This window comes from Oncorhynchus mykiss, chromosome 19, assembly GCF_013265735.2.
Source record: "Oncorhynchus mykiss isolate Arlee chromosome 19, USDA_OmykA_1.1, whole genome shotgun sequence".
Lineage (NCBI taxonomy): Eukaryota > Metazoa > Chordata > Actinopteri > Salmoniformes > Salmonidae > Oncorhynchus > Oncorhynchus mykiss.
In genome coordinates this window covers 5,518,922-5,546,622 of record NC_048583.1, presented here as the reverse complement: position 1 = coordinate 5,546,622, position 27,701 = coordinate 5,518,922, and the positions used below count along the sequence as shown (strand labels likewise).

The window sequence follows — 27,701 nt, the reverse complement described above, 5'->3', positions numbered from 1 at the left end:
AAGAAGACAGAGTTTTCCTGGGGTACTTCTTTGCTGCGACCACTTCAAGGAATGAATGGAAGGGAGGATCTGCAAAAGGATCCCAACAGGACCAAGAAAGTGGTTCAATCCCTCTTCCTCAATGACTGGCATCAGCTCCACCTGGACGGAGCAGCACAGCCTCAACAAGATAATCACAGGGCAATCTACAGAGTCCCAATTATGAGCTAAAAGTACTACAACTTTTCTTTTACTTTACAAAACGTTTTACTTCATGTACTTTACTAAAAGTAAACAAAAGTGTACAAACAAGCTGATGCTTCAAAGTTCTGAACCACTTAAAAAATATATATATATTTTTTAACCTTTATTTAACTAGGCACAATGACGGCCTACCCCGGCCAAACCCGACGACGCTGGGCCAATTGTGCACTACCCTATGGGACTCCCAATCACGGCCTGTTGTGATAATGCCTGGAATCGAACCAGCGTCTGTCGTGATACCTCTAGCATTGAGATGCAGTGCCTTAGACTGCTGACCACTCGAGAGCCCAAGTCTAATTCAAGCTTCTGCAAAGGACAACAGAAATCTGACAACAGTGTCGTCCTTATGCTTTGACGTTCATTCTTGTCCTCTTGAATCACAAATCCAATGAAAATTTTCTATTGATATGGCCAGGGCATCGTCCTTTCCTCTCCCTCTCATCTCATTCAGGCAAGGCATTTCAAAGACCTTCTTCGAGGCTATTCAGCTGAGTATATGGACGTCTTCCTCCAAATAACGCAAACTGATGTGAATGTAATCTACCCGCTCGTTTTTTACATTTTATAATTATGTGAGGCCATCTGGCTAGGTCGGTGGGAAACACAATCTAACTCACCTCCCAGCATGCACCATGGCTGCTGCACCCTTTCATCGTCACAGCCTATTGATGTCAGAGGGCCTTGGCGATGACTTTTAATCAACAGCGTTCAAATGGGCACTGGGATTTCCAGGTGTTCTGTAATCCAGTATTATATTAGTCTGATTACAGATCTGTTTGTGCTGTCTTTCCAGAACAATATAACGTCACACTGACCATTGGAGCTGGCAAGACAGATCTGGCAACAGGCTAGTGTGTTATAGTGCAGGCTAACTGTGTAAGGTCAAGTCTGGACCAATGAGAATAAAGGTGTGAGACTAGTACCAAGTCTGCATTTTTTTGCAACTAGGTGAATTATTGTCAATAACTGCATAGCAAGTGGTATTATCATATGGTGAGCCTGTGCTATGACCTTGAATGTTCCCCCAAAAGCCATGAGCCAGTATGGCTTCCATGAGCCGGTATGGTCCATCTTGAGTTCTCTACCAGCCCTTAACTGTGTGATAATAATGTTTCTCTAGCCTCTATCCCCCCGTACTAGCCTAGATAGATAGTAGAATATACTGTGGAAAAAGACTGACAATCCCCCTCAGTTCAATGGCATTCAGATGTTCTCCAGTTTCTGTTGAAAACGGGTTAAGATAATAATACACACTTGATTTACTCTGGACCGCTTCACAACTGATTAGTTGACAGAAAGACAAAGTGTTTTCATTCCGTCATGGGGAATGGTTGGATGGACATATTTCACAATCATGCCTGATATATTACGAACCAGATGAAAGATATATGCATAAGCAAATGGTCACATCCAGTTGGCAGAAACTTGCCAAGCATCTTATCAAGATAAATTGACCGTATATTGGACTCACCACCTGGATTCGGTCTTATGTAACAACATTTGAAATTGTGTTTTTTTTTACATTAGATAAAAGTAGAGACTCAGAACTAGACAATGGTATATCATACACTGCAGGAGGAACAATGGGGAAGTCATTCTGCTTTGAAAGTTGATCAACTTGTATACTCAATTTTGAGAATATCGCCTTTAAATGTTTTGCTATCTAGTGAAGAGTTTTTCTTTGTCTACACCCATTCAGCATCGTTCACACCCTCTTAAGCTTAAGTCCCACCCATCTGGTTTCGCTGTCGGAGCGCACCCTTGACTCTCCGGCCGATGAAAATTATTTATCTTTTTAACCAAATCTGCTGAAAAGTAGCTGAGGTGGACATACAGAATTTTATGGATGCCACACACACACACACACACACACACACACACACACACACACACACTCTATGCATAACAGTCAATGTAAACCTCAAGCAAGACAAAAACCAAACTTACTGTGGACGTCACCTCTCTGTTTGGTGACCTCCTTTTCGATGGTGTTGTCCACTGGGGTGACCGGCTCGGGCTGTTTTGGGGGAGGCGGGCGGCGTGTGGGCACGTAGGGTGGGGTCCTGCGGGTGGGGGGCGGTGGAGAGGTGATGGCGGGACGCCGTGGGGGCACATAGGGCTTACGGGTGACTGCAGGGGGTCTCCTGGTGGGTATGATTGGTGGTCTCGTGGGGACCACTGGCTTACGAGGGGCGGGGGGCATCGTCCTTGGAGGAGGTGGGGGAGGTGGTAGTGTGGTTGTAGAAGGTGCTCTAGTAGTAGTTGTAGTAGTAGTGGTCGTGGTCGTTGGTTTGGGAGTGGTTGTGGTTCTTTTGGGGGCGGTGGGGGCGACTCTCTTGGCGGTCATGGGCGGTCGGATCGTGGTGGTGGTCCTCTTGTGGTCCGAGTCAGGGATAATGTTGTGGTGGTTCGGGGGGAACCTGGGGGGATCGATGACCACCTTGGGAATGGCTGGAAGGGAAAAGAACATAAAACAAAATGTTTTGCAATGGAAACAAATGTGCGGTTCTAATTGGAGGTGTCCAGATAGTCCCTCCGTTTCAGTGTATTTTCTTCTTCAGTTTGGTGCTTAATGAACACGACCCTGACTTCTTTGGTGTTAATGAGGCATAAAGAAGTGGTGACTGCAGTGACCAACTGACCGTTGGAAAGAAAGGCCAGCTCTTTCATCTGCAATGACTTTACCTGCGTAAACAAGCAACCAGCTTTATCTCTGTATCCAGAAAGCATACTCCCCCTCATTGAGGGACTTTAAATGTTTTATCTTTGAAACCAAATCACCCCCTTATATGGACTCATTTTCTAACATTCATTTCCACTTTATCCCCTGATAGAGCAGTCATAGCTCTCAGCCCTAAGCCAGCCAGCCAGCCAGCCAGCCAGCCAGCCAGCCAGCCAGCCAGCCAGCCAGCCAGCCAGCCAGCCAGCCAGCCAGCCAGCCAGACAGCCAGACAGCCAGACAGCCAGACAGCCAGACAGCCAGCTAGGTGGTATTCATGTGTGGAGTGATACCAACCACACCTAGAAAAAGCCCTGCACTCAGGATCACCCCCAAAGCCTCTGATGTAGGCAGACAAAGACCCATCTATTGTTTGTCCTCACATTCCACAGGTTGGAGGGCAGAATAGAAAAGGCATTTAGGGACGACTTGAGGAAAAAGGGCTCCATGATTGAGGACTGAAGGGGGGTGAGGGTAGGGGTGTGGGGCTTCTCAAAGAGAGTCTCGGCTCAAGCTTTCTCGGGTTACGGAGGGGCTTTGATACAGCATGTGACACACAAATAGGATATCGCAAATCAACTCCCTCCCCCTTGAGCCACTTCTGTATCACACCGGTAGGGCGACAGATTGTTTCAAATACCAGTGTCGGGATTCTGCTAGTGGTCTTGGCGGGCGGAGGGGTTCTGTGTGCTGCTAGCTACACTGGTAGCATCCCAAACGGCACCCGTTTCCCTATAAAGTGCACTACTTTTGACCAGGGCGTATAGCATTCTGGTCAAAAATAGTTTACTATATAGGGAATAGGGTGCAATTTGAGATGCCGACACCGACTGGCGTACAGTGGTTCAGTCAAAATATTCAACTACTGGGGATATATCATGATAATAGATGACTTTTATTTTTGCCATTGAGCCGCTGTGCGAACAGCAACAACAAAGACAAAAGAGACACACAGGCATCTGAGGGGTCTATCACGTTAGAGGAAGGAGACACTAGCCGGAGGAAGAAGAAAAAGAAAGAGACATCTGACGTCTGGAAAACGTTTGACTGTCTTTAAAGATAAAGATGGCCGTACTAGACGATAAGGGGCGGAGTTATCTCACTCATGAGTGACAGCCATTACGAAGACAAGAATTTCAGCCCCTTGCTCTTAGGTTGCAGACTACTTTTGCTACCCCGTAATCTGGTCCTCCAGCCTTCAAAAAACACCACCAAAGAAAATAAAAAGGGGGCCCTGTCCCCTTAAAAAAGAGAGAGAGGGGCCGCGGGGCCATTCAGTGGCCTAGCTTACGTTTGCAGTCATGGCCCATCCCCCTGTAGCCGTCTTTGCACTTGCACTTGTAGGAACCAGGCGTGTTATAGCAGGTGGCGAAACTGCTGCATTGGTTTTGGCCTGAGGAGCACTCATCCACATCTGAAAGACAGGAGAACCACATAGCTGAGTAGGAGGGAGGGAGGGGAGAGACAAAAACAGAAAGACAGACAGACAGACAGACAGACAGACAGACAGACAGACAGACAGACAGACAGACAGACAGACAGACAGAAAGAAAGAAAGAAAAGAGAGCTCTTGCATAGCACATAAACACAGTGAAAGGCAGCAGAAGTACAGCATGCTAATTGGCCAAGGTTAATTTCCCCTTCACTCAGAGAGGGAGTTCAGCGTTTACGTCAACGTCTCCTTTTATTAGTGGAAGTGCTATTTATTAGAGTGAAGAGAGAGAATCAGTACACTGAATACTTTACGAAGAATGCTTGTTAGTTCATTAAAACCCTCACCCATTCAGATAATACGTTATGAGGAGTTTAGTGAACACTTCACAACTGCAACTGACAGTGTTGAATTTTTGATTGTTGACACATCTCAAAGGCGTGAGAACAGAGGAGGCGTCATTCCAATAGACTTACTGAATGCTTCTCTGTTCAAGATTAAAGAGTGAATGTGATTTGTTCAGAGAAGATGCAGTAAATACTTAAGAGATTTGACAGGATTTATTAAGGTTATGCCGTTTTTTCCCCTCTCTCTCTCTCTCTCTCTCTCTCTCTCTCTCTCTCTCTCTCTCTCTCTCTCTCTCTCTCTCTCTCTCTCTCTCTCTCTCTCTCTCTCTCTCTCTCTCTCTCTCTCTCTCTCTCTCTCTCTCTCTCTCTCTCTCTCTCTCTCTCTCTCTCTCTCTCTCTCTCTCTCTCTCTCCTCCCCCCTCCCTCCCTCCCTCCCTCCCCCCCCCCCCCCCTCCCTCCCTCCCTCCCTCCCTCCCTCCCTCCCTCCCCTCGTTCTCTCTCTCCCCTCGTTCTCTCTCTCCCCTCGTTCTCTCTCTCCCCTCGTTCTCTCTCTCCCCTCGTTCTCTCTCTCCCCTCGTTCTCTCTCTCCCCTCCTCTCTTTCTTCTTATCTCTCTCTTAAAATGATGAATGTAAAAACAACACCTGCGCTCCAGACGCAATGACTCGGCGATGGGTCAAAACATCTCAACAAGCCTGCCCGTTTTGACCTATTGACCCTTAAACCCCAGGTAAGACGTGCGGAAGCCTGGATGACCTCATTACGTACCTACACACTGGTACTTCCCGTTGATGTATTGCAGGTCGAAGCCCTCGTGACACTTGCAGATGTAACTCCCGAATGTGTTGACGCACTTACGGAACCGGGGACACGTGGCCATGCCGCTCGCACACTCGTCCACGTCTGGAAGTAAGAACATTACAGGTGAAACTACAGTTCATAGTTGAGTCTTTATTAATACTTAGAAGGAGAGGCATTAATGCTAAGAAGGAAGGGCTGTACAATATCATGGCTCTGATTCAATACATGTGATAAATACCATAGTTTAATCAGCTAGCTAGTTTCCATTCTTTATTAATAAACATATAGTTTCACCTCTACCAAAGCCGTATATATCCATGTAAATCAATGGAAATACATGTCTCTTCGTGTATGCTTAGGTTGGCTAGCAACACATCAACACATATAGGTATTACATGAATACATATATAACTATAGCCTACAGGTTCATCTGCATCTTTCAAAATAACAGCATTTCCTCTCTTTCACAGGTCTTTTCTCTCCTTATTTCTTCTTTTCTCTCCTTTGGGTTTATTCAAACACGAACGAAAGCCGATTATGTATTAAATCCTATGATCAGAACAATACACACCACGGTGGTGAAGGTTTTAACAGCTTACAGGGTAGACTCAAACCACCTCTGTAGTTCCATGGGCAGGAATACATTGAAAGGACTAAAGGACTGAGTCTTTTTTCACTTAAAACCCTGAGATAATGTGCTGTAAAATGTTGCATGAGGGAAACCACTCTGACAGTTACACCAACTTGAAACTTACCGAGTGTTATGGAGAGTCTAAGAGAAAGATGGATGCATACTATAGGGTTGCCTACAACAGGACAAAATATATACAAGGTTTCCAATCAATCACTGCTTTTCTGTCTGAAAACCTACCCATGAAAATAACTGTTTGCCTAGAAAGAGCAGTGCTGTTTCATTCAATCACTTCATATTTAGTGTTTATCGGCTTATATTCAGTTCTGCATAGCTGTTTTTTCTGCTGACAAACCCTTTGATTAATTGGCCATTTTTATGAGAAGGATAAATGAAATATGAAGCTGTCTAGTTTCTGGAACAATCCAAAAATCCCAGGAGTTAATCATTAATCAGCACTCATTAATCCCAGGATGACTCATTAATCATAGCGTATTGTCCTCAACATGTTTCTCGCCTCTCAATCTCCATCGCCTGTCAAAAGATTGCAGCATTTCAGATTTATGTACCCATTTTTTGAGGGATTTGACATGGACTTGCCATGGGCCTCTTCACTTGCCAGAGGAACAACACAAAATAACAAAGAGTTATATGGACCAGACATATTTGATTTAACTAGGCAAGTCAGTTAAGAACAAATTCTTATTTTCAATGACGGCCTTGTTCAGGGGCAGAACGACAGATTTGTACCTTGTCAGCTCGGGGATTTGAACTTGATACAGTTTGGTTACTAGTCCAAAGCTCTAACCACTAGGCTACGCTGCCACCCCATATAACGCATCCAAATCATCCTACCCTGGAACAGCTATCAACTCTCTCTGGTATAAGAATATTTTGAAGATAAATTCACCATGCAGAGTTTGAGAGGACGATCTCACCCTGATTTGCTTTGGAGTTTGTGTTATTGAAGAATAACATAAATTGCTAACACTGGTAACCCTTCACCATAGTATTGATTTAAAGCAGACACCCTCTTCCATTAAAAAAACCCTCCTCTTTCTGAAAAGGGTTGAAGAGGTCTCCTCAAATATTTCCAGAGCCATTGTAACACCTTTGGGCTAGAAACCTCTCTCTCCTTCCACAACAATGATTGATGTGCCTCTGTTTTAAAGCCACACCCCCACTGCCTCCCCTCAGTCTCAAACTGCGACTAGAGTGCATCGCCTTAAGGCTCAGCCGAGCCAATCGACAGAGCTTGTATTTAAGCTGAGCCAATTGACAGAGCTTGTATTTAAGCTGAGCCAATCGACAGAGCTTGTATTTAAGCTGAGCCAATCGACAGAGCTTGTATTTAAGCTGAGCCAATCGACAGAGCTTGTATTTAAGCTGAGCGAATAGAGCTTGTATTTAAGCTGAGCCAATAGACAGAGCTTGTATTTAAGCTGAGCCAATCGACAGAGCTTGTATTTAAGCTGAGCCAATCGACAGAGCTTGTATTTAAGCTGAGCGAATAGAGCTTGTATTTAAGCTGAGCCAATAGACAGAGCTTGTATTTAAGCTGAGCCAATCGACAGAGCTTGTATTTAAGCTGAGCCAATAGAGCTTGTATTTAAGCTGAGCCAATAGACAGAGCTTGTATTTAAACTGAGCCAATCGACAGAGCTTGTATTTAAGCTGAGCCAATAGACAGAGCTTGTATTTAAGATGAGCCAAAAGACAGAGCTTGTATTTAAGCTGAGCCAATAGACAGAGCCTGTATTTAAGCTGAGCCAATAGACAGAGCCTGCATTTAAGCCGAGCCAATAGACAGAGCTTGTATTTAAGCTGAGCCAATAGACATAGCTTGTATTTAAGCTGAGCCAATAGACAGAGCTTGTATTTAAGCTGAGCCAATAGACAGAGCTTGTATTTAAGCTGAGCCAATAGACAGAGCTTGTATTTAAGCTGAGCCAATAGACAGAGCTTGTATTTAAGCTGAGCCAATAGACAGAGCCTGCATTTAGATGTGACACGGATTAACTGCCTCAATTTGTCCACCTGAAATGTACTCATCTGAGTGGTGGCATGTAAGAGAGAGAGAGATCCCTGGTCATTTTTCTCCCAGTGAACTTCAGTCAGTGCATTCACCTTCATTAAAAAAGGCCATTATGCAGTCTCCACGTAGTAAAAATGTAATTAGTAGCTCAGAGAGAGAGAGAGAGGGAATCACCATTGAGGTTGTCAAGGACATTCAGAATGCCAACGGGCCAGCAGAAAGTGAAGAAGAATGTTTGAGAACAACAGGAAGGTTCTTCTCCCTGCTGCTGTCTTCCCCATTCAAGGGCTTATTTGATATTCTAACTTGTGTTTTCATTGCTTCCAAGGGTATTTTGTCGAGCTCTGTGGCAATCAAATTTCATTTGATCATCTCTTCAGCAAATTCAAAGGCTGACAAGACTGAAAGAAACTCACCCATCTCACGTTTTTCTATTACAAGAAAAGAAGCAACGCTTCTTCTGCCGTTGAATAATTGAATAAGGCTCACACATCTTGATGTGTGTGTGTGTGTGTGTGTGTGTGTGTGTACGCTTATGTGCGTGCGTGCTGATATATTTAACACTAGAACAGAACATACCCACACAGGTTCTTCCGTCCGGCGCCAGCTGAAGCCCTGGCGACGGGCACTGACAGCGCACCTCTCCCTTCAGCACCTCACAGCCATACTGGCAGTTGGCCATACCACAGGTACGGGTATCTGGAGGGGATACAGCAGCAGGTTATAGCTAGCTCTCTCTCTCACACACATGCACACACATGCACACACAAACATTAAGGACACACACACACACACACACACACACACACACACAAACAAACATTAAGGACACACACACCACAGATCACACACACAAGCGGGTGCGTGGACACATTAAGACTCACAGTGAGGATTAATTACAGCAATATTCTCTGGATCACAACCTAGGTAGAGTGGAATATTGGCACTCACAAAATACCCACCCTTCACCCTCCTTTCACTTCACTTTCAACCCTTTCTCACCCTCTCTTCTATCGCCCTCCTGTTTGTCCTGAACACATCACTCTGTAGTTCCATTCTCATTGGTCGTTCAGGAGTTCAAGCTGCTCACCAAAATAACATAAAATAATTTCTTTGTGTGGAGGCCCCCCCCCCCTCCCACTTCTCCTCCACAACATTTCCAAAAAAGGACATGAAAGTTGCTACGTTTGTTGCTGCAGCAGGTTCTCTGGAATAGACTGTAGGAGAAAGGAGGAGAAAGGAGAGGAGGGACGCAGGCCAGGCTGATAAAACGTTAGAGTAGCCTGTTGATCAAAGACGAGGAGGAGGAAGGAGAGGAGGGACGCAGGCCAGGCTGATAAAACGTTAGAGTAGCCTGTTGATCAAAGACGAGGAGGAGGAAGAGGAGAAAGAGAGAGGAAGATCAACAAATACTTGAGGTGTCCTAAAAAAAATACATAGCTCCCAACTGTGTGGACAAAACATTAGGAACACCTGCTCTTTCCATGACATGGACTGACCAGGTGAATCCAGGTGAAAGATATGATCCCTTATCGATGTCACCTGTTAAATCCACTTCAAAAAGGGTAGATGAAGGGGAGGAGAAAGGTTCAAGAAGTATCTTTAAAGCTTTTAACAGTTTCCCGTGTGTATCAAGAATTGCCCGCCACCCAAAAGCCATCCAGCCAACTTGACACTACTGTGGGAAGCATTAGAGTCCACATGGGCCAGCATCCTTGAGGAATCCTTTGGACACCTTGCAGAGTCCACGCCTCGAGGCATCGAGGATGTTCTGGTGGCAACGCAATTTGGAATGTGTTCTTAATGTTTTGTACACTCGACATATGTAGATAGAACACACATGGATATTCTGATGTTATATCTCCACGGGTATCTTGTGTGTTTTTGTTCCTGATGGGTAAAAGTCGTAAATAATTCTGCCGCCGCCAGAATCAAAACAGAAAAGCAAAACAACCTTGCCGCTCAAAGAGGGGGCCTCCACATTCACGTGGGGGCGATATCATTACTGCTTTCATCAAAGGAACACCCAAGTGAGCACTTTCACACTTTTATAAGGTTCTCGATAAGATCGTGTGGTTGCAAAAGGTGCAAGGAAAGGAGAAATAAAAATATCAGCGGTTACTGGAGGGCAAGCACAGACACTATCCCCTCTACAGGAGGAGTCAGAATACCTTCAGGGCTAAGCAATAACAGTCCCATTTTATATACAAAGGTTAAAGTCCACATCTACTTCATATTTGACTGGGGGTGCGTCCCAAACGGCACTATATTTTTTATATAGTGCACTACTTTTGACCAGGGCCTATAGTCATTTAGGATGCATACTGGGGTTGGCTCCCCAGAGCCTGCCTGTAGCGGTAACGGTGAGTGGATAGAATGGGATGTTGACTTTTTTTCTCAAAACATTTTATCATAGCAGGAGAGACCATAGTGTGGTCAAAGGTCTAATCGTGGATGTGAAAATGGACTTCATAATTGAAGAAAGAGCACAGTACTCTAATGGCTTTAAAGAGTGAATACATTTGAGGTGAGGGATAGGAAGCAAGAGAGAGAGAGAGAGAGAGTGAGACAGAAAGGAAAAAATGAAGAGACAACAGACTGACCGACAGAGAAATACAAACAGAGTCAACGAAGAGAAGAGGGACAGACCGTCACACTGTTCACACCACACAGACCCACGTCATGTGACATTCCACTCACTTCCACATGTCCCGTCAGGCATCAGCATATAGCCATTGAGGCAGTAGCACTTGTAGCTGCCGTATGTGTTCATGCACCTGTGTTTGCACGGCCGGGGCTTCAGACCACACTCGTTCAGGTCTGGAGGGAGAGAAAGAGAGGAATCAGAAGGAGGTAGCGTGTGGGACGGAAAGGAAGGAGAAAGGGAGGGAGGAGAAAGGGAGGGAGGAGAAAGGGAGGAATCAGAAGGAGGTAGCGTGGGGGACAGAGGAAGGAGAAAGAGAGGGAGGAGAAAGGGAGGGAGGAGAAAGGGAGGAATCAGAAGGAGGTAGCGTGGGGGACGGAGGAAGGAGAAAGAGAGGGAGGAGAAAGGGAGGGAGGAGAAAGGGAGGAATCAGAAGGAGGTATCGTGGGGGACGGAGAGGAAGGAGAAAGAGAGGGAGGAGAAATGGAGGGAGGAGAAAGGGAGGAATCAGAAGGAGGTAGCGTGGGGGATGGAGGAAGGAGAAAGAGAGGGAGGAGAAAGGGAGGGAGGAGAAAGGGAGGAATCAGAAGGAGGTAGCATGGGGGACGGAGAGGAAGGAGAAAGAGAGGGAGGAGAAGGGAGGGAGGAGAAAGGGAGGAATCAGAAGGAGGTAGCGTGGGGGACGGAGAGGAAGGAGAAAGAGAGGGAGGAGAAAGGGAGGAATCAGAAGGAGGTAGCGTGGGGGACGGAGAGGAAGGAGAAAGAGAGGGAGGAGAAAGGGAGGAATCAGAAGGAGGTAGCGTGGGGGACGGAGAGGAAGGAGAAAGGGAGGGAGGAGAAAGGGAGGAATCAGAAGGAGGTAGCGTGGGGGACGGAGAGGAAGGAGAAAGGGAGGGAGGAGAATGAGAGGAAGGAGAAAGGGAGGATTCAGAAGGAGGTAGCGTGGGGGACGGAGAGTAAGGAGAAAGAGAGGGAGGAGAAAGGGAGGAATCAGAAGGAGGTAGCGTGGGGGACGGAGAGGAAGGAGAAAGAGAGGAAGGAGAAAGGGAGGGAGGAGAAAGGGAGGAATCAGAAGGAGGTAGCGTGGGGGACGGAGAGGAAGGAGAAAGAGAGGAAGGAGAAAGGGAGGGAGGAGAAAGGGAGGAATCAGAAGGAGGTAGCGTGGGGGACGGAGAGGAAGGAGAAAGGGAGGGAGGAGAAAGGGAGGAGAAAGGGAGGAATCAGAAGGAGCGTGGGGGACGGAGAGGAAGGAGAAAGAGAGGGAGGAGAAAGGGAGGAATCAGAAGGAGGTAGCGTGGGGGACGGAGAGGAAGGAGAAAGAGAGGGAGGAGAAAGGGAGGAATCAGAAGGAGGTAGCGTGGGGGACGGAGAGGAAGGAGAAAGAGAGGAAAAGCAGGAGTTAGGCTTCCTCAGCCCACACTTATTTTGTGTCTGGAGGTAGGGAGAGAGAGAGAGAGAGGAGAGAGTGAGGAGAGAGTGAGAGGGAGATGGGGGATGAGAGAGTGAGAGAGAGAGAGAGAGAGGGAGATGGGGGATGAGAGAGTGAGAAAGAGAGAGAGAGAGAGAGAGAGAGGGAGAGAAATGGGGGGGATGAGAGAGAGGGAGAGAGGGATAAGAGAGAGAGAGAGAGAGCAGGAGAGAGCAGGAGAGAGGGAGAGAGAGAGAGAGAGATCAAAGGGCATAGGGTCAATCTGGGTCAAGCCCAGCACATCATTTGTATGGAGTATATGGGAGGGAGTGGGGTGTGGAGGGTGGGTGGGGGCCAGTCTCAGGTAAGTGCCTAAAGGAAGTGAAGTGTTTCCATGTTCAGACAAGCCCGGGCGCTACCTTCCTCCTCTCCTCCTCTTTTCACAGGAAGACACAGTTAACAGCTGTTCCAACTGACCAAGCTGCTTATTACATGCTGCAAATGGTAAAAACAAATCGCTTCCTTGTACGTAACATTTTAAAGTTCAAACCGATGGTGACATTGCTGTTGTGTATCGCCTTGACAACTCCATCGCTGATTTCAGGGTGTTTCTTTTTGTGACCGTAAATGTCTGGAGCTAACTCAAGTCATTATATTTACATTGGTCTGAAACACAGACACCAACAGTGGGGTTGAGTAAGTGTTCCATAAGAGTACTGATGTCCACGGTTGAAAAATGATACAATTCAAGGGGTTACATTTTTTGATAATGTACTGCACCTGGAGTGGACACCTTTTGAAGTGTGCTTGGAAGTAGGGTCCCTTGGGAGAACAGGGACCACCAGGAGTGCTAAAAAGGATACTTCAGGATTTTGGCAATGAGGCCCTTTATCTACTTTCCCAGAGTCAGGTGAACTACTAGCATGCTAGCAGATACCCAGAGACTTCCAGTCAGTCATTGGGCTGGGGAAGTTAGCATGGGCTCGCGAAGCTACCTCTAACTTCCTTCATGCTGGACACAGAGACATAAAAATAGTATCCACGTGTTCATGTTCATCTGGGGAAATAGATACAATGCATCATTCCCCAAATCCAGAAGTGTCCCTTTAAGTGTGTGTGTGCGTAAGGAGGGGAGTGACACACATATACGCACACACACTCACACACACACCCCCACACCGTCCCAACAACATTAGAACAACATCTATCTAAGTTACACCACCCCCTTCCATGTCTAATTGAGGCATGCCATGTCAATAGATCTCCATCTCAGCTGTACATGATGGCCGGTCGTTTTAAAGCCTGGCCCACTTCAGAGTAAAACCATGCGCGGCGCCATCTTTAGCTCTGGGGCAACGCGCGGAATGGGAATGCATTCTTTGGGTGCTTTGGCTGCTGGCATGCCCGTCTGTATCGAACAGATGCTACAGATTTAAATAGATGAATGGGACGAGGTGCGGAGTGTACCTCGGACGTGTACCTTGGTCGTATACCACGGTATTAATGTGAATTGGCTAGCCCGCTAAGGCCATGTCAGCACCGTGATTGGTGGTAGGGGAGAAACGGTCTGTTCAAATCCTCCGCTGTGCCATTGGGCTTAAGTCAATTTCCAATGCAGTAAATGTTAAGGGATGACTGACAGTCTGACAGAACGGGTTGGGGAGGGATTAGGATAGAACACTGTGGCGTACTAGAATTTAGTAAATGTTAAGGGATGACTGACAGTCTGACAGAACGGGTTGGGGACGGACTAGAATAGAACACTGTGGCGTACTAGAATACAGTAAATGTTAAGGGATGACTGACAGAACGGGTTGGGGACGGATTAGAATAGAACACTGTGGCGTACTAGAATACAGTAAATGTTAAGGGATGACTGACAGTCTGACAGAACGGGTTGGGGAGGGATTAGGATAGAACACTGTGGCGTACTAGAATACAGTAATTGTTAAGGGATGACTGACAGTCTGACAGAACGGGTTGGGGAGGGTTGGGGAGGGATTAGAATAGAACACTGTGGCGTACTAGAATACAGTAAATGTTAAGGGATGACTGACAGTCTGACAGAACGGGTTGGGGGCGGATTAGAATAGAACACTGTGGCGTACTAGAATACAGTAAATGTTAAGGGATGACTGACAGTCTGACAGAACGGGTTGGGGAGGGATTAGAATAGAACACTGTGGTGTACTTGTTTTGACTTCCAATTGTCCAATAGCACTAATTCACACAAAACAACTAAGAGAAGCTTCTCTATAGGTTTCTAAGAGTAGCTTCTCTATTGGTTTCTAAGAAAAGCTTCTATGTTGGTTTCTAAGAGAAGCTTCTCTATTGGTTTCTAAGAGTAGCTTCTATATTGGTTTCTAAGAAAAGCTTCTATGTTGGTTTCTAAGAGAAGCTTCTCTATTGGTTTCTAAGAGTAGCTTCTCTATTGGTTTCTAAGAGAAGCTTCTCTATTGGTTTCTAAGAGTAGCTTCTATATTGGTTTCTAAGAGAAGCTTCTCTATTGGTTTCTAAGAAAAGATTCTGTTGGTTTCTAAGAGAAGCTTCTCTTTTGGTTTCTAAGAGTAGCTTCTATATTGGTTTCTAAGAAAAGCTTCTATGTTGGTTTCTAAGAGAAGCTTCTCTATTGGTTTCTAAGAGTAGCTTCTCTATTGGTTTCTAAGAAAAGCTTCTATGTTGGTTTCTAAGAGAAGCTTCTCTTTTGGTTTCTAAGAGTAGCTTCTATATTGGTTTCTAAGAAAAGCTTCTATGTTGGTTTCTAAGAGTAGCTTCTCTATTGGTTTCTAAGAGAAGCTTCTCTATTGGTTTCTAAGAGTAGCTTCTATATTGGTTTCTAAGAGTAGCTTCTATATTGGTTTCTAAGAAAAGCTTCTCTATTGGTTTCTAAGAGTAGCTTCTATATTGGTTTCTAAGAAAAGCTTCTCTATTGGTTTCTAAGAGTAGCTTCTATATTGGTTTCTAAGAAAAGCTTCTATGTTGGTTTCTAAGAGAAGCTTCTCTATTGGTTTCTAAGAGTAGCTTCTATATTGGTTTCTAAGAAAAGCTTCTCTATTGGTTTCTAAGAGTAGCTTCTATATTGGTTTCTAAGAAAAGCTTCTCTATTGGTTTCTAAGAGTAGCTTCTATATTGGTTTCTAAGAAAAGCTTCTATGTTGGTTTCTAAGAGAAGCTTCTCTATTGGTTTCTAAGAGTAGCTTCTCTATTGGTTTCTAAGAGAAGCTTCTCTATTGGTTTCTAAGAGAAGCTTCTATATTGGTTTCTAAGAGTAGCTTCTATATTGGTTTCTAAGAGTAGCTTCTATTTTGGTTTCTAAGAGAAGCTTCTCTATTGGTTTCTAAGAGTAGCTTCTCTATTGGTTTCTAAGAGTAGCTTCTATATTGGTTTCTAAGAGAAGCTTCTCTATTGGTTTCTAAGAGAAGCTTCTCTATTGGTTTCTAAGAGAAGCTTCTCTATTGGTTTCTAAGAGAAGATTCTATATTGGTTTCTAAGAGAAGCTTCTCTATTGGTTTCTAAGAGTAGCTTCTCTATTGGTTTCTAAGAAAAGCTTCTATGTTGGTTTCTAAGAGAAGCTTCTCTTTTGGTTTCTAAGAGTAGCTTCTATATTGGTTTCTAAGAAAAGCTTCTATGTTGGTTTCTAAGAGTAGCTTCTCTATTGGTTTCTAAGAGAAGCTTCTCTATTGGTTTCTAAGAGTAGCTTCTATATTGGTTTCTAAGAGTAGCTTCTATATTGGTTTCTAAGAAAAGCTTCTCTATTGGTTTCTAAGAGTAGCTTCTATATTGGTTTCTAAGAAAAGCTTCTCTATTGGTTTCTAAGAGTAGCTTCTATATTGGTTTCTAAGAAAAGCTTCTATGTTGGTTTCTAAGAGAAGCTTCTCTATTGGTTTCTAAGAGTAGCTTCTATATTGGTTTCTAAGAAAAGCTTCTCTATTGGTTTCTAAGAGTAGCTTCTATATTGGTTTCTAAGAAAAGCTTCTCTATTGGTTTCTAAGAGTAGCTTCTATATTGGTTTCTAAGAAAAGCTTCTATGTTGGTTTCTAAGAGAAGCTTCTCTATTGGTTTCTAAGAGTAGCTTCTCTATTGGTTTCTAAGAGAAGCTTCTCTATTGGTTTCTAAGAGAAGCTTCTATATTGGTTTCTAAGAGTAGCTTCTATATTGGTTTCTAAGAGTAGCTTCTATTTTGGTTTCTAAGAGAAGCTTCTCTATTGGTTTCTAAGAGTAGCTTCTCTATTGGTTTCTAAGAGTAGCTTCTATATTGGTTTCTAAGAGAAGCTTCTCTATTGGTTTCTAAGAGAAGCTTCTCTATTGGTTTCTAAGAGAAGCTTCTCTATTGGTTTCTAAGAGAAGATTCTATATTGGTTTCTAAGAGAAGCTTCTCTATTGGTTTCTAAGAGAAGCTTCTCTATTGGTTTCTAAGAGTAGCTTCTATATTGGTTTCTAAGAGAAGCTTTTCTATTGGTTTCTAAGAGAAGATTCTCTATTGGTGTCAGTGGTTTATATAAAACAAAGATTTTAGTAAATAAAACACATTCATGAGTAGTTTATATTGTACTAAATGTGAATAATTACTTTACCCCACAAGCAAATGAATCTGTTACAGTTTTATATACAACATAGTGAATTATGAACAAATCTCTGTAAAATCTGTGTCTGTGTGTTTCATCTTCTACACTTGATACCCTTGAGTACTAAACGAGAAGAGATGGCGCATCTGGAGCTGTCACGACAAAGTCATCATATTAAATATCGACTCCCACCAAGACATTCAACTAGAAATCGTTGACAGAATGAGAAACTAAAGTGGCCATTTCAGCTCTGAGATTAATAATCCAGGCGCAATTACTTGGTCATTTGTATTATAAAAAGAAAGACTATGTTTCTCCTTGTGGAGTAACTTTGGAGAGACAATCATTAGCACCTGTCGGTGTTCTTTATCATCAAACAGTGAATTCATATGTAGAATGGAGTGATACGAAACAATGTCATTGAGATTTCCTTTGGGCGATAACCACACTGGATATATTGGGTGCTTAACATGTGTTATAAAAATCCTAATCCTTTTTATCATTAACTTCCAAGCGTAACTCAAACTTGTGTCAAGGTCAAAGAACAATTCCAAACACTTCAACACAGTCTTGTTAGCATCATTAGCACTGTCACTACTGACATACAGGGATTGTCGCTAACTATCATTAGCATCTCCTCAGCAACATGGCCAAACACACAAACATGACAAAATGCCCTCTCGACTAGCGACAACACCTCAAAGACATCTCACCCTGTCTGCTATTTTGGTCGACATCCCTGTTTTTTTATTGTCACCTTTCATTTGGCCACTACCCTCCCTGACAGTTCAGTAATCACGCACGCACACATATATACACACACACACAGAACCCTGGAGCTGGTATTTGTCAGCCATTTCTCCCACTGTCACTCCTGCTTTGTCTGCCGGAGCTCTGCCTTCATCATTAATAAGAGCTGCTGTGGAGAGAGACATGGGTCAAAGGCAAAGAAACATAAAAAACATTGTCCATTGAGAGAGAGAGAGAGAGAGAAGAGAGAGACAGAGAGAGAGAGAGAGAGATATATATATATATATATATTCACTTGCCCAGGCAGTGACAATTGAAAACAGCTTGAAAATGTATATGAAGAGGATGATGGGAAAGGAATGGGTCACGTTCTCAGACAGCACAAGAGCCGAGCAGCAACTAGCGCAGCCAAATGACATACACAGCCTGGCTGAGTCTGCTCCCTGTTGGAAGATGGACAAGATAGAGGGAGACGGGAGGAGATAACGAACGAGAGACAGAGAGCGAGATGAGAGAGGAGATAACAGATAGGACTGACAGATAGGAGAGATAGAACCACCACTTGACAAGGTCTTGGGAGTCTATTGTATGTGTCTCTGGAGTTGAACCCTTCACTGAGATATTACTATTTACTGTCAATGAACTGTCGTGATGCATCGAGAGAGGGAGAAAAATAGATTTTTATTTAACCAGGCAAGTCAGTTAAGAACTAATTCTTATTTACAATGACGGCCTAAGAACAGTGGGTTAACTGCCTTGTTCAGGGGCAGAACGGCAGATTTCTACCTTGAAAGCTCGGGGATTCGATCCAGCAACCTTTCAGTTACTGGCCTAACACTCTAACCACTAGGCTAGCTGCCACCCCAGACATAGAGAGAGAGAGAGAGAGCGAGAGAGAGACATAGAGAGAGAGATACAGATAAAGAGAGAGAGGAGAAGGAGAGAGTAGTCCAAGTGATTTATTGGGTGGACTGCTTCAAGGTATGCGTCGGTGGTGTGTTTCTGACACGCCACTATCACTTGCTAACAGATTACCCAGGGGGCTCTCTGGTCAAGAACATGCAGGTCTTGAAATAAAACAACACGATAACGCCGGACAGACAGAGTGGTCCATTGTTCTGAGGTGGCTGAGAAACCATGAGAACCCATGTATGTGATGGTTCCCCTTCCGAGCTGTCGGAATTTCAGGAAAAATAAGAGAAGGTGGGGGGAGGAGAAGAACGAAAAACAAAAACAGAGGAAGAAATTGGGAATAGCACAGCAGCTTTCAGTGCTGATTGATGAAGGAAAAGGCCACTGCTTCAGAGGGATAAAGGAGAACAGAGAGAGAGAGGGATGAAGAGAGAGAGAGATTCAAATAAAGACAGGAAACCGAGTTGCTGGAATAGGAGTCAAGAATAGAAACGGGGTTTAAATGCAAAGAGGCACAGAGTGGTGTGGCATATTGGCATCATGGCATGCTTGGCGTTCGCTCTGCCATTCCTGTAGCCAGGCCAGGCTCTGGTATCGGCTCTCCTAGAAGGAGGAGGGAAGGAGAGGAGGAAAAGAGGAGGAGACATTCATTCTCACTCGGCCCAAGCCATAGAGGACTGAGCCATGCATGTGGGGCATACAGTGGGAGTTGGGCGTGGCGGGGAGCGGGCACCCTTCACCACCTCACATTCCACAGTTTATCTCACCCTCCATCAACACCCCTGCTGGAGGCTGGTGGTCCACAGGAAGAAAGATAGGGGGGTGACTGTCCCATGTTAGGGGGGTTACATAGTCCAGTTCCTCTTCTTATATAGGGGAGGGAAGGGGGAGACAAAACAGCACACAAGGAGAGAGAGTGAGAGCTCGCCGCCGATGGGAGAAACACCCACGCACACACACTCTGGGATTAGTACACCTCTGACCACGACTGCATTCCTGGAGAGCAAGAACGACATTATGCAGCAAAGAGGATTACACATTTGCAGACTAGAATCACACCAAAAAAGAGAGAGAAGGAGAGAGAGCCTGTTTCTCCTTCTTCTCCCTCCAGCATTCCTTTGCGTCAGCGATGACATGAGACAATGTCTCGGAGTCAGAGAGAGTAATCAGTCAGTCTGACCCTCCACCTGTATATCTGGACTTCAGAGTGTGTGTGTGTGTGTGTGTGTGTGTGTGTGTGTGTGTGTGTGTGTGTGTGTGTGTGTGTGTGTGTGTGTGTGTGTGTGCTACTGAGAGAGTAGTGACTACCTGATTGAACCAGGCTGAACCACCTGGTTCCAACTACTTCCTTGCCAACTTGGTCCAGTCCAGGGCCTCTTGTCTGTCTTCCTGTCTGCCTGCCTGCCTGCCTGTCTGTCTTCCTGCCTGCCTGCCTGCCTACTGACCATTAGGTGACCTTGATAAGGATGGAGTACAATGGTAATTGAACAATACAAAGACCTGGGTGACACAAGGCTAATCATATGATGACATGTAAAGTATCCTTTGTAATCCTGTGGCAGCTGCAGTGTTTGACTTTCAACTTTACAAATATCACCCCAACTAAACAGAGAGAAAGAGACATAGAGAGACAGACGGAGACGGAGAAAGAGAGACAGAGAATGACGCTCAGTTGGTAGAGCATGCTGCTTGCAACGCCAGCGTTGTGGGTTCGATTCCCACGGGGCACCAGTACGAATCAAAAGTATGAAAATGTACCTGCTCGCTACTGCAAGTCGCTCTAGATGAGAGCGTCTCCTAAAATAAAAAAATAGATAGATATCTAGATAGAGTGTCTACTAAAATAGATAGATATCTAGATGAGAGCGTCTCCTAAAATAAAAAAATAGATAGATATCTAGATAGAGTGTCTACTAAAATAGATAGATATCTAGATAGAGCGTCTACTAAAACAGATAGATATCTAGATAGTGTCTACTAAAATAGATAGATATCTAGATAGAGTGTCTACTAAAATAGATAGATATCTAGATAGAGTGTCTACTAAAATAGATAGATATCTAGATAGAGTGTCAGCGCGTGCTCAGTTTCCAGATATTAAACACAGCAAAAAGCCTTAAACAGGGGTATTTAACATCATCTAACTACAGAGGTTTAAGGCTACTTCCAAACCTTATATTAGCTAACGCTCTCAGAATAGAAAGCGCTTAGGATGACATGAAGGCCGAGCGGTACTCAACTTGAGGTACGTGAAGCATAATATTTGGAGAGATGCCGCTGGCTCGCTGACACGTATACGAGAGAGAAATGTAGGGGGAGGGGGGAGACGAGAGGGAAAGAGATAAATAAAGAGATAAATGTAGAGAGAGAGAGACAGAGAGCAAAATAAATGGAGAGAGGAGGTCTCATAATTGTACAACTCGATTACAGATATTTTTATTTTGATGTCTGAAACAGTTACATGGCACTCCCTCCCTCACAGGACCTTTTAATGGCATCTAAACAGTGGGAGACAAGGGTTTAATTGAAACCTCCCGTAGAAAATAATCATCTTATTAAAGGGATTTTGATCTGCGGGAGTGATGGAGTGGGGGGGGGGGGGGGGGGGGGGGGTTCTGGCACGTCGTCTCAGTGCTAACTGGATTATCTTGGTAATGAGTTTGATTTGGTGTGGTACAGCATCAGTACCCATCTGGCCCCACCACCATGGCCCCACCATGACAAGATGTCATTCTGTTAAAGGGACAATCTGCGATTGGTAAATCCGTTGTTTGAACTGCAGAAAGTAAATAAATAAAAGCGTTAACATTTGAAAACAAGCGGGACACGGTTCTGATCAGTAATTGTGATAGAGCGAAACATTTTGAACATTTGGTGTTATTGCAGGGGATGTTTGATCAATGACATGGAATTAATAGCAATGTACAATTGTAATACCTCTAATCCCAACACTAAGTTGCTGGAATGATTGCTCACTAATATGAATAGATCATGGGTATACATTGGTCTAGCCATTACAGTGGTACAGGAAGAAAGAGCGACATAATGACACGTTCCTAACCAAGCTGGATTCTAGACAGAGAGACTTTAAAGTAAGAGGGAGAGTGAATTCTCCTCAACGATCACCTCGATGGTCCCTCTTGTCGCTGTCACAAACATCTGCTGTGTTGTGGTGCTTTAACACTGTTGTTAATCACAGTGCCTTGAGGATCATTCCTCTGTGCTCACCACTCAGTTATTGTGGAAGCAGAATGCCTAGCCCCAAGCATGCACCTTACTGCACTGCACTGTGTATGTGTGTGTGTGTGTGTGTGTGTCAAATCAAATCTATCAAATCAAATCAAATCAAATTGTATTTGTCACATACACATGGTTAGCAGATGTTAATGCGAGTGTAGCGAAATGCTTGTGCTTCTAGTTCCGACAATGCAGTAATAACAAGTAATCTAACTAACAATTCCAAAACTACTGTCTTGTACACAGTGTAAGGGGATAAAGAATATGTACATAAGGATATATGAATGAGTGATGGTACAGAGCAGCATAGGCAAGATACAGTAGATGGTATCGGGTACAGTATGTACAAATGAGATGAGTATGTAAACAAAGTGGCATAGTATAGTATAAAGTGGCTAGTGATACATGTATTACATAAGGATACCGTCGATGATATAGAGTACAGTATATACGTATGCATATGAGATGAATAATGTAGGGTAAGTAACATTTATATAAGGTAGCATTGTTTAAAGTGGCTAGTGATATATTTACATCATTTCCCATCAATTCCCATTATTAAAGTGGCTGGAGTTGAGTCAGTGTCAGTGTGTTGGCAGCAGCCTCTCAGTGTTAGTGGTGGCTGTTTAACAGTCTGATGGCCTTGAGATAGAAGCTGTTTTTCAGTCTCTCGGTCCCAGCTTTGATGCACCTGTACTGACCTCGCCTTCTGGATGATAGCGGGGTGAACAGGCAGTGGCTCGGGTGGTTGATGTCCTTGATGATCTTTATGGCCTTCCTGTGACATCGGGTGGTGTAGGTGTCCTGGAGGGCAGGTAGTTTGCCCCCGGTGATGCGTTGTGCAGACCTCACTACCCTCTGGAGAGCCTTACGGTTGAGGGCGGTGCAGTTGCCATACCAGGCGGTGATACAGCCCGCCAGGATGCTCTCGATTGTGCATCTGTAGAAGTTTGTGAGTGCTTTTGGTGACAAGCCGAATTTCTTCAGCCTCCTGAGGTTGAAGAGGCGCTGCTGCGCCTTCTTCACGATGCTGTCTGTGTGAGTGGACCAATTCAGTTTGTCTGTGATGTGTATGCCGAGGAACTTAAAACTTGCTACCCTCTCCACTACTGTTCCATCGATGTGGATAGGGGGGTGTTCCCTCTGCTGTTTCCTGAAGTCCACAATCATCTCCTTAGTTTTGTTGACGTTGAGTGTGAGGTTGTTTTCCTGACACCACACTCCGAGGGCCCTCACCTCCTCCCTGTAGGCCGTCTCATCGTTGTTGGTAATCAAGCCTACCACTGTTGTGTCGTCCGCAAACTTGATGATTGAGTTGGAGGCGTGCGTGGCCACGCAGTCGTGGGTGAACAGGGAGTACAGGAGAGGGCTCAGAACGCAACCTTGTGGGGCCCCAGTGTTGAGGATCAGCGGGGAGGAGATGTTGTTGCCTACCCTCACCACCTGGGGGCGGCCCGTCAGGAAGTCCAGTACCCAGTTGCACAGGGCGGGGTCGAGACCCAGGGTCTCGAGCTTGATGACGAGCTTGGAGGGTACTATGGTGTTGAATGCCGAGCTGTAGTCGATGAACAGCATTCTCACATAGGTATTCCTCTTGTCCAGATGGGTTAGGGCAGTGTGCAGTGTGGTTGAGATTGCATCGTCTGTGGACCTATTTGGGCGGTAAGCAAATTGGAGTGGGTCTAGGGTGTCAGGTAGGGTGGAGGTGATATGGTCCTTGACTAGTCTCTCAAAGCACTTCATGATGACGGATGTGAGTGCTACGGGGCGGTAGTCATTTAGCTCAGTTACCTTAGCTTTCTTGGGAACAGGAACAATGGTGGCCCTCTTGAAGCATGTGGGAACAGCAGACTGGTATAGGGATTGATTGAATATGTCCGTAAACACACCGGCCAGCTGGTCTGCGCATGCTCTGAGGGCGCGGCTGGGGATGCCATCTGGGCCTGCAGCCTTGCGAGGGTTAACACGTTTAAATGTCTTACTCACCTCGGCTGCAGTGAAGGAGAGACCGCATGTTTTCGTTGCAGGCCGTGTCAGTGGCACTGTATTGTCCTCAAAGCGGGCAAAAAAGTTATTTAGTCTGCCTGGGAGCAAGACATCCTGGTCCGTGACTGGGCTGGGTTTCTTCCTGTAGTCCGTGATTGACTGTAGACCCTGCCACATGCCTCTTGTGTCTGAGCCGTTGAATTGAGATTCTACTTTGTCTCTGTACTGGCGCTTAGCTTGTTTGATAGCCTTGCGGAGGGAATAGCTGCACTGTTTGTATTCGGTCATGTTACCAGACACCTTGCCCTGATTAAAAGCAGTGGTTCGCGCTTTCAGTTTCACACGAATGCTGCCATCAATCCACGGTTTCTGGTTAGGGAATGTTTTAATCGTTGCTATGGGAACGACATCTTCAACGCACGTTCTAATGAACTCGCACACCGAATCAGCGTATTCGTCAATGTTGTTATCTGACGCAATACGAAACATCTCCCAGTCCACGTGATGGAAGCAGTCTTGGAGTGTGGAGTCAGCTTGGTCGGACCAGCGTTGGACAGACCTCAGCGTGGGAGCCTCTTGTTTTAGTTTCTGTCTGTAGGCAGGGATCAACAAAATGGAGTCGTGGTCAGCTTTTCCGAAAGGGGGGCGGGGCAGGGCCTTATATGCGTCGCGGAAGTTAGAGTAACAATGGTCCAAGGTCTTTCCTCCCCTGGTTGCGCAATCGATATGCTGATAAAATTTGGGGAGTCTTGTTTTCAGATTAGCCTTGTTAAAATCCCCAGCTACAATGAATGCAGCCTCCGGATAAATTGTTTCCAGTTTGCAGAGAGTTAAATAAAGTTCGTTCAGAGCCATCGATGTGTCTGCTTGGGGGGGGATATATACGGCTGTGATTATAATCGAAGAGAATTCTCTTGTGTGTGTGTGTGTGTGTGTGTGTGTGTGTGTGTAGCCTTTGTGTTATACTTGTAACTACTGCTTGTAAACATGTTTCTGTGTTTACAACGCCACATCACTATTTCAACCATTACAGTTCTAAGTGGGTGTCTAACCGAACATGAATTAAACATAAGACAGATAGACAGATCAATCAAGTATCGGCATAAAGGAAAATGAACATTCACAGTGTGTCTTCCACTGACATTAGAACGGTAAATCAGCAGTTAACAGAAAATCACTACTTTGAATGGAGAAAATAAATCCAATCTTTAGGTTTTGAATAATTAATGATGTTTCTAAGGTGACGTGGAATGATTCCTGCTGAAGGTTAAATATATTAGACATACATGATCTCTAAATGATCGATCGCTTGAAAAATCCCCAGATTGCCCCTTTAATGAGCTCTTCAGTCAGTCACACCAGATGTCAAAGCCAAGTGCTTGTCTACAGCACTGCTCTGCCAACTGAGTTCCAAGCACACTTTAGCATTGGAATATTTTTAAATGATAGTTTGTCAGACAAGTCTAATTATTATTAGTACATTGATAAAAGAGCAACGTCCGTCCTAGTCGAAGTAAGGAAGTCAGAGGTGTTCATTAGAGCACGCAACGGAAAATGTTTTAAAACATTTTGCAGCTGAAAACTAAAATGTAATGTTTTTTATTGGACCTGTCTAAGTAGTCCCTCCCAGTTTGAGTCTGTTCTCTTCCTTTGGTTACTAACGAACATGACCCATGTTTGATTCTTTTTCTAGCGACTGCATCAAAGTTCAGCCAACCTGCCATGGGCCACCTTAGCCTGAGACATGTACGATGACTCATTTCTACATTCCGGAAAGGATTTTAACCCCCTCTCCCCCCTTCTCTCTCGCACCCTCTCTCTCGCCCCCTCTCTCTCTCTCTCACCCTTCTTGTTTTTAATTACATGCTATCCTATTCCTGTCTTAAGGCGTCAATTCCACAAGTAGTTTCAAGCCACTTGGATTTACCTGAAACTAACCCTGACTGAGGGGGTCATTCAATTCAATATAGAGGCACAGACACAGACACACGCACACACACACACGCACGCAAGCACTCTCACTCACTCACTCACTCACTCACTCACTCACTCACTCACTCACTCACTCACTCACTCACTCACTCACTCACTGTGTGGTAACTCTCAACGGACTACTCGTTGCACTGCGTTTTCAGCCTGCTCTCTGAGTTATCTCAGGACAGTAATTGAGATGTTATCTGCAGAGGGAGGTTGCACTCCAGGCATCATTCACTGTGTGTGTGTGTGTGTGTGTGTGTGTGTGTGTGTGCGGGCCCCGGCGCACAGCAGGCATTTCCATTTGTGCTGATTCAGGCTGTTTCTACCACCCTCTCCTGTGTGATTATAGTATCTAACCACTATGGAGAGAGCTGCCTGTATCCTGCATCAGCTATGAATCAATGAATAAAACGGCAACATTAATACGCCTGTTCCTGTTGCTATGTCTGTGTGCATTGTAGACAATAAACAATGATTATCATGCCCTCGCTCAGGGCCGGGTGAAGTTTGACTTCCATTCGTTTCCTTTGGAAAATGTTAATGTCAGCAGGTCTGGATGGAGGTGGATGAAAGGGGCCATGAAGAACTGAGTAAAGGCATGCTGGCTCAGATTAGAACGACCACTAACTCACTATGGCTCTCTCTCTCACTGACTATCTCTCTCTCTCACCAACTCCATCTCTCACCAACTCTCTCTCACTGACTATCTCTATCTCTCACCAACTCCATCTCTCACTCACTAACTCGCTCTCTCATCTCTCACTAAGTACCCATCTCTCTCTCTCTCACCAACTCTCTCTCTCTCTACTTATCTCTCACTAACTACCTAAACTCTATCTCTCTCTCTCTCTCCAACTCTCTCTCTCTCGCACTAACTGACTAACTCTCTCTCCCTTTTTCTCTACAGGAGTATGAAAGGTACAGTGTATTTTCACACAGAAGACACCAAGTGTTCTATCCAATCTTAGTGTAGGGTGTAATCACAACGTCATTAAGCATCACAATGTCACGATCACAACATCAACCCAGTTACTGGTCGGCGGTGAGGAGGACGGTCTTACCTTGATTGCAGGTTTTTCCAGTGAAGCCGGGGTGACACTTGCATTTGCCGGGTCCTACGCAGTCTCCATGCTTACACCCGTGCTGGCACAGAGCTGTTTGGGGAGGATTCCCATAGATAGGAGAGAGGCAAGTGAGAAGAGCAGTACCCCGGAACACACTCACAGCCTGTTTTCATAAAGCGTCTCAGAATAGGAGTGCTGATCTAGGATCAGGTGCCCGGTGTCTATGCAATCTTATTCATTATGGTCTAAAAGTCTAAACTGATCCTAGATCAGCACTCTCAGACACTCTGTGAATACAAGCCCTGGTCTCAGATCAGATGTGAGAAAGCATTTATCCTGTCTGACTTGTTCAGTAACTTGGTGTATACTACTGTTGATCTACTTTAGTTTATTAGGTTTTTTAGAAAATCATTTAGAAAACATTTTCTTGCATCGTTGGTTAGTGGCTTGTAAGTAAGCATTTCAACGTAAGGTTTCAACCTGTTGTATTCGGTGCACGTGACTAGTAACATTTTCTTTGATTTGTTGATTTACTAAGTACGACAATGCAAGCACAGCGGCGTGTGTGTCATATTTGTTTGGGATTAGGGGCGATGGGAATTGTGGTTCAACAATGTACAGAGATAACATTTTCATGTGAAACCATGCTTTCATATAAGTTATAAACGGTATTACTGTACAGCGCTGGCTTATTGGGAGAGAGAATCCTGTTTCCTTGTTGATTTGTATCCATTTCAAAGCCTACAAGCCCTAAGCGATTAAAACACTTGAACGTTGTGCGAGCGCTGAAGTGCTGATTTTCCTGGCTTTGAAAGCGGCTGCACTGATATTTACGGTGGGAAACGGCCAACACAGCTAAACTAAACTAATAGCCTCATACCTCACTATTACACAGCTAAACGAATAGCCTAATACCTCACTATTACACAGCTAAACTAAACGAATAGCCTAA

General features: G+C 44.8%; 1 protein-coding gene across 9 annotated transcripts in view; it reads right to left on the bottom strand.

Moving 5' to 3' along the window:
- The window catches only part of npnta (nephronectin a), a 61,068-nt gene that overhangs the window by 13,602 nt on the left and 19,765 nt on the right, over positions 1-27,701 (bottom strand). For 3 of the 9 annotated variants that reach the window (XM_036954035.1, XM_036954034.1, XM_036954036.1), the window contains 7 exons: positions 26,747-26,839; positions 19,253-19,351; positions 10,908-11,027; positions 8,787-8,906; positions 5,509-5,643; positions 4,254-4,376; positions 2,191-2,694 (listed from right to left, as the gene is read on the bottom strand). In XM_036954035.1, coding sequence (XP_036809930.1) covers positions 2,191-2,694; positions 4,254-4,376; positions 5,509-5,643; positions 8,787-8,906; positions 10,908-11,027; positions 19,253-19,351; positions 26,747-26,839 — 1,194 coding nt within the window. The remainder of the gene's footprint in view (positions 1-2,190; positions 2,695-4,253; positions 4,377-5,508; positions 5,644-8,786; positions 8,907-10,907; positions 11,028-19,252; positions 19,352-26,746; positions 26,840-27,701) is intronic. The other 6 variants (XM_036954038.1, XM_036954037.1, XM_036954039.1 and 3 more) reach the window with 3 other exon arrangements.